The sequence below is a fragment of the Alosa pseudoharengus genome, unplaced genomic scaffold, assembly GCF_046254945.1.
Source record: "Alosa pseudoharengus isolate Yale_2024_CS ecotype anadromous, Long Island Sound unplaced genomic scaffold, YU_APseudo_1.1 YU_APseudo_1.1_scf_16, whole genome shotgun sequence".
NCBI classification, from domain to species: Eukaryota; Metazoa; Chordata; class Actinopteri; order Clupeiformes; family Clupeidae; genus Alosa; species Alosa pseudoharengus.
The window spans coordinates 38515409-38528909 of NW_027468630.1; the positions used below are offsets into that span (position 1 = coordinate 38515409).

The 13501-nt window shown below is 38.2% G+C and overlaps 1 protein-coding gene across 2 annotated transcripts in view; it reads right to left on the reverse strand.

The window, feature by feature from the left end:
• Positions 1-13501, reverse strand: part of vps13c (vacuolar protein sorting 13 homolog C) — a 511929-nt gene that overhangs the window by 74484 nt on the left and 423944 nt on the right. For both annotated transcript variants that reach the window (XM_076287956.1, XM_076287955.1), the window contains one exon: positions 206-339. In XM_076287956.1, the coding sequence (XP_076144071.1) occupies positions 206-339 (134 nt within the window). The remainder of the gene's footprint in view (positions 1-205; positions 340-13501) is intronic.

Consider the following 13501-nt stretch of genomic DNA (forward strand, 5'->3'; position numbering starts at 1 on the left):
ACAGTGAACCCACAGTGAGGTGAAGCACACACTAATCCCGGCGCAGTGAGCTGCCTGCTAATTCATTCAACTGTCTGTACGAGTCTGTATAGAGATAGGTTTGAAGTGGCTAAGACAATTCGGGAACAATGACAAGAGACATAGAAGAGGGGATATTTCAAATCTGGCAACTTTATTTATAATGCATTGTTGAAGAGATACTTACTTAAAAATGAGATCATCCACATCAGTGAGGGTTGCTCCAAAACTCTTAAGTAGCAGATTCAATGACTGGACAGCTACCATTTCCTGTTGCTCTGCCTCGTCTCCACTAGAGCCCAGAGACAGGCTAAGGTGTAACTGTGGATGCACATAAAAGGGAAGAAAAATGAACACAACATATACACTTAAACCTTTCACATGGTTTAGTCAACTTCTAAAAACTGCTTTAGTCAAAAGCCAAATCATACTGGCAAATCTCAAATTATTGGGTCTGTCCTAACATGACTAATGTCTGTGCCTCTAAGAGGAGAGTGGTAAATAATAAGACATATACCAAGGTCATAGCAGCTGGATTTACACATTGCAAAAGCTGCTTACCTAACCAAGTGTTATTAATTGACTTACTCTTGTTTAATTGAAGTCTATCAAAAGGGGAGGGTTCAGGGATCATGCTAAGCGAAATGGTTTTTGGATCCATGAAGTAGACCTAACGTTATTGTTATTTTAAAAATGTGTACATTTTACCGTGACCGGAATGTGAAAAAGACAGCAAATTTGTCCTAAGACCATGCAAATTTATGCCAGTCCATGAAGTACATTTTTCTTGATAAGATTCCTTAAAATAAGTCAAAGTCTTCTTCCATTAAGACAAAATTATCTTTCGAGATAGAGAGAGCTAGGTATGTCTTCATACGTGAAATAATACCAAATAGATTTTTTGATCTTAATATAAAATTAATAGCGCTTGGTTAGATTTTATTTTTTGCAGTGTGATATATGTATTTAGCTAGATATAAATAAGCTAGCAAAATTAGCTATACATACACTACGTTTTTGACATATTCCGGACGTGGTAAAAATGTATTTAAAATGACAATAACGTTGATTTTACTACATGGATCACTTCACTTAGTCTAATGTGATCCCTGAACCCTGCCCTATCGACAGACTGCAGCGGCACCTCCAAGGGTCAACGAGGGTAAGTCTGTTAAACAGGGCCATGCAGAGACCTTTTGAGGGGCAGGGTCTCAAATTCAAAAAAGGGCACATGGAACAAGATTTGTAAACAATACAGTTAAGATCAAAATGAGAATACCCCTGGCAAATATTGATTTAATGTTGATTTTCTCTTTTTCAATATGCTTGTTCTGACTGAACATGACACTGTCATTGACGGATTGAGGTCTGGAGTCTGGCTGGGCCACTCTAAAATATTGCTATTGTTCTCTATCAACAATTTCTTGCCCTGTTTGGCTGTATGTTTTGGATCATTGAGTGGTTTAATGGTCCAATGCCGTCTATTGGGGCAGGTCTCTCGGCACACTGCCTGATCTTTTCCTCCAGAATTTTAATTTAGCCCCTTGATTTAGTGTTACCATTACTTTGATAAGGTCACCAGGTCATCCTGGTTGAAAAGCCAGTCCAGACCTCAATCTTTCAAAAAAAGTGAGGACAGGGCCAGAGTGATGGCAAACAATCATTCCAGCCTCAAAACCCGGATTTCTGTTAAAAAGATGTGAATGCAAATACAGATACAATTCTATCAACACAGACATTTACGTCGATAGTCTGGCGTGATGATTTATTTGCCTCGGTGTACAGTGGAGTGCGTAAGACTGTTTTAGTGGCAGGCTAACCATGTACAGTTGAGTTGCGCTAGCCTAGCAACAGCGAACTCTGCAACTAGAAGGACTAGATGAAACGTGTTGAAAACGGTCTCCACTGATAAATATAAATATTGGAAATGAGGTCCTATGTCCAAAATTCCGAACTACCCCTTTAAATTAAGTAAAAATTGATGTTTAAAATCTTAATAAAAGAATAATATAACACTAAATCTTTTATTTTTTGCAGTGCGTGAACAATTCTTTCTCAATCTGATTGAAATCATTCTGATTAGAGATTCCAAATGAACGCTAAATAAAATGATCAGTGTTCACGTTTACATGTCCAGAGCCATATAAGACATTTTCTGTTTACCCATATCGTGTCAAACACCTGCTTGAATAACTTGTTACGAGATGTACAACGACTGAGTCATTCAACAAGCTTTCTCAAGTCTATAGACTTATGTTTGTTCATATACGCCTCAATTTTGTCCAGCTTGGAAACTCATTTGTTTACGTCACTGTGCTTTACCCACATATGGCACATGCACAGAAAGAAGAAATGTATTTTAACATTTAGATTGTAAAAAGAAGTACATCACCTCTCTCAATCCGATTGAAAAGTTAATAGGATCCAGACAAATCCGATCAGTTGAGGTGGTTACATGAGGCATTTTAATAAGGTTGGGCTATCAATATGATTACACTGCAAATGCTTAACACACTGTCAGCAATATTTGCCAGTTTAAAAAAAAAGTCAAACTCTTATTAAATTAAGTCAAATGATTTTATGAGTAAGTAAAAGTTAGGTAAATGTCTTTATACTAAAAACAATACCAAGTAGATTTTTTTATATATATACAGTGGTGTGCATAAGTTTATGCACCCATGATAAAGTTGACTAAAAAGAGGAATAAAAAAAAAATCATCTTTTGGAAATTGATCCAAATGCACCACTTTTTTATGTGAATGAATAATGTATCGGAAATAAATCAATGTTCTTCATTAAAATACAAGGTGCATAAGTATAGTTACATTTTAGTACCGCATTTTCTGGATTATAAGTCACACTTTTTTTCATAGTTTGGCTGGTCCTGCGATTTATAGTCAGGTGCGACTTATATATGAAAAAATATATAATTGAACATGTTTTTAAATGTTAATTTATATTAAAACATGATATTCTGTGCAATATCAGTCAGAGATTAGTGCTTGCACTATGCCTGAAACACACGTGCATACCTAAATCCTCAAATTATGGCCGGGATTCTATTTGTAGCCGGGCCTCAGATTCAGACAAATAATGGCCAGTAATAATTTTGTTTCGATTTAACTCATAAAAGACCTCTTAATATTTTATATTAAGGTTTAATATTGTTGCCAATGAAAAGTCATTGTCCTACACTATGAGTCTCCAACACGTCGCTCTCAAGCTACCAGTCATTTGCCGCCCCCTTCTGAGCTTGCCAGAGGCTAAAGCAGTACCCTACATTTAAACACAATTGTTGCTGCCAGGCATCAGCCTACAAATTCTATAAAAAAGTAAATCATGCATAATTAAAAAAATAACTCAATTTAGGCTATCGTAGACCTCTTTGGCTATATGGAATAAGATTTCCATTACTGCACAGCACACGTTCCATGAATGAATGAAAGCGCAATCTCGCAATAAGCGGATAATAATAATAATAATAATAATAAGCTTTATTTGTATAGCACCTTTCATACACAGAATGCAGCTCAAAGTGCTTTACATTTGAAGCATGTAACAAAATAATAGTCAGTCAGTCATTATCAATCACATTTCTTCATTGCTGGGGCCGTTTATGATCCACTCAGCAACATATCAAAAATATAGAAAATGACATGTCATAAGACTGGCAGCCTTAACCCTCTTACCCCCCACAAGCACGCCATATGGCAACTGTGGCAAGGAAAAACTCCCATATTCCAGGAAGAAACCTTGAGCAGAACCTGACTTAATAGGGGGAGCCCATCTGCTTCTGGCTGGCTGCGCCCTCCAATAGCAGCAGATGTAGAATAATCTGAAAAAGTAGTCTACAGGATAAGACGAGTTAACTAAAAGCTTTCCTGTACAGGTATGTTTTCAGATCTTTTTTAAAAATATTTACTGAACTCGCCTGCTTGATGTACAGAGGCAGGGTGTTCCATAGTTTGGGGGCATAATGGATAAAAGCAGCTTCTCCACTTTGTTTGTGGAGCACTTTGGGTACGATTAAAAGATTAGAATTGGATGATCTAAGTTTCCTTTGTGGTTGATAAGATATTAAAAGCTCAGAGATATATGAAGGTGCTGTGCCATTCAGAGCTTTGTAAGTAATTAACATAACCTTAAAATCAATTCTATAGGAAATAGGGAGCCAGTGCAGTTCAGCCAACACAGGGGTGATGTGTTCTCTCTTCTTAGTCTTAGTTAAAAGTCTAGCCGCAGAGTTCTGTATGAGTGCCAATTTCTTTAGATGTTTTTTGGGAAGACCAGTGAAAAGTGCATTGCAGTAGTCTAACCTGCTAGTGATAAAGGCGTGAATTAGTTTTTCTGCATCTTGTTGAGTTAAAAAGGGCCGCACTTTGGCAATGTTTCTCAAGTGGAAATAGGCTGTTTGAGTAACTTTACTGATATGGGGCTTAAAACTTAACTCTGCATCTAAGATGACACCGAGGCTTGTTACTTTTGGTTTGACCTGGTGTGCCAAGTTCCCCAGATTACTAAGAACAATATCTCGCTTTAGTTTTGGTCCCACCAAAAGTACCTCTGTTTTGTCATCATTTAGTTTCAGAAAATTTTTGCTCATCCACTGATTAATGGAGGTTAGGCATGCAGTGAGGGAGCAAAGGCCATCTGGGTTAGTTGGCTCCACAGAAATATACAATTGGGTATCATCTGCGTAGCTATGGAAGTTTACATTATGCTGACTTATGACATTTCCCAATGGAAGCATATATAGGGAAAATAGCAGGGGACCAAGGCAGCTCCCCTGGGCCACACCAAAAGGCAAGTCATGTTTTTCAGATACATGATCTCCTAGACTGATATAAAAATCTCTGCCAGTAATGTAGGTTTGAAACCAGTTTAGAGCATTATCAGAGAGACCCACCCACTTCGCAAGGCGGTGAATTAGGATGCTATGATCAATGGTGTCAAATGCCGCACTCAAATCCAGAAGAATAAGGATTGAGACTTTGTTTGAGTCAGTAGCCAGTCTGAGATCATTGACTATTTTTACTAGAGCCGTTTCTGTGCTGTGATTTGATCTAAAACCTGATTGGAATTTTTCAAGGATACTGTTTTCGTTGAGGAAGGTATTTAACTGATTACAAACAACTTTTTCAAGTACTTTGCTCAGGAACGGTAGATTTGATATAGGCCTGTAGTTGCTCAGATTGGTATGGTCAAGATTTGACTTTTTAAGTAAAGGTTTCACAACAGCGGTTTTAAAAGCAGTTGGAAATATACCTGTTTCTAATGAGGTATTTATTACCTTGAGAATAAAGGGAGCTAAGCTATCATATAGTTTTTTGAGGAATCTAGTAGGGATTGGATCTAAAACACATGTTGAGGAGCCGGTTTGAGTTATAATTTTACCAAGCTCAGATTGAGTAATAGTGCTAAAGGACCTTAATTTTGGGGGGCTGTTTTTGGGTGTACTATCAAACATATTACTTGTATTACCAATAGCCTCCCTTATAGAAATTACTTTGTTTTCGAAGAAGTCTGCAAATTCTTCGCATCTTAGAGAGGATGCCTGACTGAGTGTATCAAAAGGTGTTTGATGCAATAGCCTATCAATGGTAAAGAACAACACCCTAGAGTTTCCACTGTTTTCAGCAATTACCTTAGAGAAGTGGTTCCTTCTCTCATTCCGAATAGCTCTATTATAATTTGCTATTTTTTCTTTTAGAATGGCACGGTGAACCTGTAACTTAGTTTTTCTCCATGTTCTCTCAGCTTTTCTACATGATCTTTTTAGATCATGGATATCCCGACACTCATTCACTACATGAAACTTAATAGCGAACCATCAAACACCCCACAGATTTCAGTGGTCATCAGTCCCGATATTAAGCAATATAATCAAACAGTCCAAATGTAAATTTAATCCCAAATCGAACATCTTCTGCTTTTGATAGCCTACCGGTATGCCGCTCCAAACGAAAAGTAGGCCTATGTCTCACAATAAAATATTGTGTTAAAATATAACAATAACATATTCTTGAATTTCCCCTTGGGGATCAATAAAGTATCTATCTATCTATCTGTCTATATATCTATCTATCTATCTATCTATCTAAAATGCACCACGTAAGAAATAAAGGCCTAGCTGCCTCGAATACAAGCCTGCCCCAAATAAAGGTGCTGTGCTTTGCGCAGCCTAAATAAAAGACCCCAGGCATAATTTGAGGATTTACGATAGTCTGTCTCCATTCCTCACCCGTTATATAGACATGCATGAAAACATTTGAAAACAAAACTCACTGCCATACTGTATGTGACCCCGCCCATGAGAACCCGGCTAAAGTCGCCAGATCTTATTTTGAGATAAAGAGCGTTAAGTAGTCCTAGTCATAAAAAATGACAAAAATATGGGATATTTTTTTATGTTTGTAAATGATGGCTTAGATACTAATGTTTCGAAATGTAGTATTTAAATGATCTTTTCTGACATGATAAATATTAAAATTAACACTTTAATTGATGTTACGATTACATTTTTCCCCGAGAATAACCGGAAGTTAGTTCCGCAATATCACATTTTCAATCGGCTGTGAGTTTAATGTTGGCGGAAAACACCCTATAATTTGGGTGTCATTCAGTTCAGGAACTTCTTTTTTCCCATTAGAAAGTTAATACAGACCATAATATCAATGCGCATCACCTAGCTCTGTTTTCAGTATGGCAGGAAAGTTTCGACTTAAGCTGGGTATGGATTTCTCAATGGATTGCTTCGTATCAAAACAGACATTTCAGGAGAACTGATTTTTTTCTTTAAAATTAACTTGTTATGAGTCTAACCAACCTATTTTAAGGATGTATCATGCATGCTACCTCTTGAAACAATTCGGTGTTTAGACACTGACTGACCGTATGCAGCGCCACTGCTTCCGTATGTACTGTATGCCAGGAAAGTTGTGACTTAAGCCGGATATGGATTTCTAAATGGATTGCTTCGTATCACGACGGACATTTCAGGAGAACTGATTTCTTTCTTGAAGATTATCTTGTTTTGAATCTAACCAACCTATTTTAAAGATGTCATGCATGCTACCTCTTGAAACAATTCGGTGTTTGGACACTGTCTGACTGTATGCAGCAGCACTGCTTACTTATTTTCAAATAGGAATTTCTCAAAAACCTAAAATTCAGAGCTCGGAATTCTCCAAATCTTTGAATTGGCCTAACTCAATCAATATTAGGTATATCATTGAGAAATTTTCACAGCCTATACATTATACTGTGTAGAATGATCTGATGTAAAAAAATACGTAACATAAAAAAACGACTTTAGCTGGGTTATCACAGGCAGGGTCACATATATGTAATATTTGATCGCTGTTTTGATGCAGAAGCACCTGGGCTATAATTTGACTTCAGTGGTGACAAATCCTACTGAGAGAGAGAGAGAGGCACCCGCAAAGTGGTCTTGTGTGTGTCTCTGCATGGGGCTACGTTCAATTGAAGTCAGAGTTGCTCCGTCCAGTCAATAGCCATTATTAGATTAACGTTATCAGTGTGTGCTGGAATTTCTCGCATTATGATGGCTAGAGTTGCCCTTGGGCGCTATGTTAACGATCTGAAACGCAAGTATCAAATGCAAAGTCTAAGTAGCTTTGTGGGCGGATCTTGGGCGCTGTTGCTATTTTACCGGTGGGATAAATTACTGTTCCGCCCGACGCAAATCTAAAATGGGGTGGTCTTAAGTAGCTACATTATTCATGGGTGTGGTTTGGGCATAACGTGCAATAAACCAGTCAGAGCGTCATCTCACATTCCCTTTAACAACAGGCGCTCTTGTTCCACAGCAGATTGCTATTATGATGGCGGATTTGCCAGGCACAGCCAGGAGATGTTCACAGCACTATAAGGACTCTTCAGTTGGGAACAGTTCTATCCTCAACTAAGGGAAGAAAACGGAGGAAAAAGAAAAAGCTGGTTATAAAATCTACCAATAGTAAAGGATGCAGACGGGACAAATCAACCCGACAACCCCTTTCTTTGGGATGTACTTCAGGAGCTGATGCATCATCATTGCTATCTTATTTCCAGTCAGTGAAAACGCTACAGATAAAGAGAGCAAGAGATATTGGATCACTTAGCTCTGAATCAAGCATCAGTTCACCAGCAAAGAGAAGGGCAGATACGATTGATGCAGATTCAGTGGATATAAAAGACCAGGAACCAAACCAACGACTGTCAAATCAACACCAAGGCGCCTTGTGTCCATCTGGAGTAGGTGCAGCACCAGGGATGGCTTTGAGTCCACCAGAGAAAAACAGCTCAATAGTCAAAGTCATCCAGAATGAGAAGTGCTGCACATTACCATTTGAACAGTCTATCCTGGGGGTGTTGCCCCTGGTCAAAAAGAATGAGCAACTTGTTTAAGACACTATATACCATTAAAGAGAGTCTGTATTTCCAGGACCTCATATTTGAGTAGGCATACATCTGTGTCTGCATATCTATGGCTATTGAACACCTGATCAAAAACTGTGATAGTCAACTGTATGTTGACTATAATGATAGATTACAGTGTTCAAGTTATTCTCCTGACCAGGTAAAATGTATTCCCAACAATAATAACTTTTCTCTTCTCCATCTAAATGTTAGAAGTTTGCAAAAACACCACGATGACTTAGTCTCCCTCCTACCTACCACCAAACATGGCTTTGATGTGGTGGGCTGTAGTGAGACTTGGCTAAATGAGAGATCACATCTAGATTCTCTAAATATTGAGGGATACCAGCTTTTTAACAAAAATAGACCAGATAGAATAGGAGGGGGTGTATGTTTGTATGTGAAATCTAAACTCAATGCTCGCGTGTGTGAAGATCTTAAGATTGATGATGGTCAGTCCGATTCCTTATTTCTTGAGTTAAAAACCAGCAATGTCATAAATTATGTAATTGGAGTGGTCTACCGCCCACCAGACTCAGACTTCAACTTATTCAGGATGAAGTTAGATGAACTTTTGTTTACCCTTAACACCAACAAAAAGGAATGTATTATCCTGGGCGACTACAATATTGACATAGCAAAAAATGACATGGAAAAAATTGATTTCATTAATACTCTACATTCATATTCTTTTTTTCCTACAATTAACACCTATACAAGGGTGACACAATATACAAAAACTATCATTGACAATATAGTCACTAACATACCAAATGCCAGTCTGAGATCTGGGATAATTATATCTGACCTCTCTGATCATTTCCCCATACTGCTATCTATTGACCGAGTAGTAAAACACTTGACTTCAAAACAGAAAATAAGAGTTAAAATCATAAATGATAAAACAATGCAAAATTTGTGCCATAACCTACAATATAAAAACTGGAACTCCATCTATCATTGCAGTGGTCCTGATGCTGCATATAATGCCCTTGTAGATACTATAACAGATTCCATCCATCGTACCATCCCTGAAAAAGTGGTTGTAAGCAGCACTAAAGCCCATAAACCATGGCTGACATCAGGCATCCTGAAATCCATTAGTCATAAAAATAAACTCTACAAACAATACTTAAAAAACCCTAATGACACAAACAAGGAAATTTACACAAAATTTAGGAACAAACTCACACATATAATCAGAAAAAGTAAAAGGGATCACTACACAGATTGCCTTAAAAAATCACAGGGGGATTCCAAGAAAATGTGGCAGATTCTTAATAGTGCCCTTGGAAGGGGCCAAAAAGTCTTGGTTCTCCCTGACACTGATAGCTGTGGATCAGCTGATGACGATCTAGCAAATCACTTTAATAACCACTTTGTATGTACTGGGGAAAACCTAGCTAGAACCATTATTCCACCCAGAGGAGCATCTTTTACCCAGTATTTACATGGGGAGTTTCCTAATTCACTTTTTATGCGACCAACCGATTCACACGAAATCTGTGCAATCATTGGGAGTATGAAAAGCTCCAGAACATCAGGTGTTGATGAAATTAGTAGCGTCATTCTTAAGGGCATCATGACTCACATTGCTGAGCCTCTAGCTCATTGTGTAAATCTCTCCCTGTTTCATGGGATAGTTCCAAAACAAACCAAAATAGCTAGAATCACGGCAATATATAAGTCAGGTGATAAGAATGATATTGGCAATTACAGACCAATATCAATTCTGCCCACCTTGTCAAAGGTATTTGAGAAGGTAGTGCACAAAAGATTGAGTAGCTTCTTAGATAAATATAACATACTTGTCCCTGCTCAGTACGGCTTCAAGAAGCAAAGCACTACCTGCATGGCTATCTTAGACCTAACAGAATACATCAGCCAGGCCATTGACCATAATCAACACGCTATTGGCATATTTCTGGATCTGTCAAAAGCATTTGATACTATTGATTTTAATATTTTACTTTACAAACTGCAGCATTATGGAATTAGAGGCACAGCACTGAGATGGTTCAAAAGCTATCTCCAAAATAGAGAACAATTTGTATGTGTCAATGATCAAAGGTCTGTACAAAAACACATCACTTTCGGAGTACCCCAGGGATCTATCCTTGGGCCTCTTTTGTTCATTATTTACATTAATGACATTGTCTATACCTCCGAGGCCTTTCATAAAGTATTATTTGCAGATGACACTAACTTGATCTTCTCCCATAAAAATCTTAGTGTCTTACAGGAGACTGCTAACAGGGAGTTGTTGAATGTTGACACCTGGTTTAAGTGCAACAAATTATCATTAAATGTTAATAAAACAAACTACATAATATTTCGCTCCATAAAAAATAAAGCAAATGTGGAAAACACCTGTATCTCTATCAATGGCCATATCATTGAAAGAGTAACATCAACTAAGTTCTTGGGGGTAGAAATAGATGAATTTATCAACTTTAGAAGTCACATTGATAATCTAGTAAGCAAACTTTCAAAATATGTTGGTTTATTTTTTAAAATTAGACACTTCCTTCCACTTCCTGCTCTTCTTACACTCTATAAAACTCTGTTTGAACCCCACATCACCTACTGCAACATTATCTGGTGCAACACATACCCTAGCTATCTCATAAAACTACAGTCCCTCCAGAAAAAAATTATACGCTCCATAACGTGGTCAAAGTACAATGCACCAACAGCACCTTTGTTCCACAAACTTGGACTCCTCAAACTCACGGACATTAACACATATCACAATGCCTGTACTATGTACCAGGTGGTAACCAAAATTAATAGCCGCCTAGGTGATCTAGTGCCAATCTCTTATCTGCAGCACACTCATTATACCAGGAATAAACACATAATTTTCGGTAAAGTAAGGAAATTGAAGAGCACCAGCCAGAGTATTGTTTCCAGGGGACCCCAGGTGTGGAACATGCTTGAAGGTTTCATAAAAATGTCTCAGTCCTATTTGGTCTTCAAAAATTTTTTTTAATTAAAACTGCTGTCATCTTATGACGTAGTGACTGTTGTGTGACTGCTGTGACTTATGGGTCCAAGTACATTATTATGTCTATCATGTCTCTTAACTTATGACTGGGATGAGATTATTCTATTGTGTGACTGCTATGTTTTATGAGTGCTAGTATAAAATATGTTTGTGTTTGATTCCTTTAAGCTGTTTTATGGGAGATAAGGGACTGTGTCTCTGTTAGTGTGTGTGAGTAAGTGTATATGAGTGTGTTTAGGGGTGGGGTGGGGTGGGGGTCCATGGGTGCCTACTACAAGCATTCTTTGCTTACTAGGGTTCACCCCTTCATGCTGCTATTGTGTTGTCGTTGTGTATTTATTGTATGTGCTCTGTCTGTTTGCTTGTGTGTGTCTGGTTTTACAGCATGAATAAAGACCTATGACAGTTTGCTATTGATTTTTCTTCTTGACAAAATGCAATACAGAAATGTCACAAAGACATAGTTTCCGATGTTTTGGGATCACTCTCACTGAATCACAAGGTTATGAATGCATGGTGATATTTTTGCAATGTAATCTAACATTACCTTACTATAAATGATGCACCCCTTCTGTCAGATCAGCTCTCCTCTCTCGTGCTGCTGCTGGGGCATTTGGGCTAAATGGCATCGGCATGCAGTTCAGCATCACGTCTCCTTAAGTCCTCTAATATTTCCTAATTTATGTCATCAACACATCTGTGATTTGTGGAAATGTGTACGTTATATTTATGCCTATTTTTTCACATCTTAATGGACACCACCATGATTTCCCTCATGTGGTAATATTTTTCCTTGGAATTATGTATGGTTTGCAGAAATGGGAACAACTATGTCCGTATAGATGAGAGGAGCAAAGTATGCGTTGTGCAGCCAATTTAGCGACTTTTGCCCATCTCTGGCAACTGAAAAGCTTATCTAGAAAAATGACAACAAATCTGGCGACTTTTTCATGTGTCTGGTTAATTTTTTTTTCTCTTAGCACTATACTTCGGTTTACCCAGGCTGACTGCAGCAGCACAAAGCGTGAGAAAAAAAACTTCTTGGAACGATGGCAAACTTTGTTTAGTTGTTGAAACGTCAGAAAATCTCCCCTCTCATGCCTGTTTCATTAGTGAATTACATCGAAAATTTGCCCAAAGCGTTGCCATGATTATAAAAGGAATGACTGGTGGTATATGTAGTATTAGCCCATTTTATTACAAGTAGATGTTCTATCTAACAGCTCAACAGAAAAATAAATAATCAAATAAACACTTTCTGTGGTGATTCTGCATTAAGTGCATTCATTGCTGTGTCTCACTTACCAGCTTAAAGCGTTGTTGCTTGTTGTTTCTGGCAGTTTCCCTATTGGCTGATAACGATTTATTTTTATCAAAAGTTCCCCCTCCCCGTGGGGTGTAGTAGCTACGTTAAACAAATTTGGTAGCCAGAAAAAAAAGAACATAAACAGAGGATAGGAAATATAAAAAAGGAGGGAGAGAACGCAAAGAAGGTAAGCCTATGGTTCTTGACTTAACGTTAGGGCTTAACGCTGAATTGGTTGATGTTTCTCCTGGTAGCCTGTGCTCATCTGTGCTGCGTGGATATACCTAGGCCATATGGCTGTCACGGTCGTGGGCGTGCGTGCATGTTGCTCCCCGGCCCAGAATAACATAGGACCGGCCCTGTCTAAAATCAAAAGACTATCACTGTGCGTGTGTGGTAACGTTAACTTCTGGTCTTGACTCACTGCAGAATGCAGCGGCTTATTCACTGCACTGGAGAATCCAGCTAAACAAGTTAAAGAAAACGAAACAAAACTTCATATTGATATAATTGACAATTGAAATCAAGGCTTAGGATGTAGTGATGTGGAGGAGCGATGACGCATCCCCCCTCAGATTTTCTCACAAATCGCACCCTGACTAAGTTGGCTTGTCAGTCAGTGTGGAACGCAACCTCAAACCAACACAGATCGCAGAATAAGGAACTGCAACCTAATTTCAGTGGCTAAAGCTCTCTGGAACATCTAGTGGTTCTCATATGCATTGATGGATTTGTGAGATCTCGCAAAA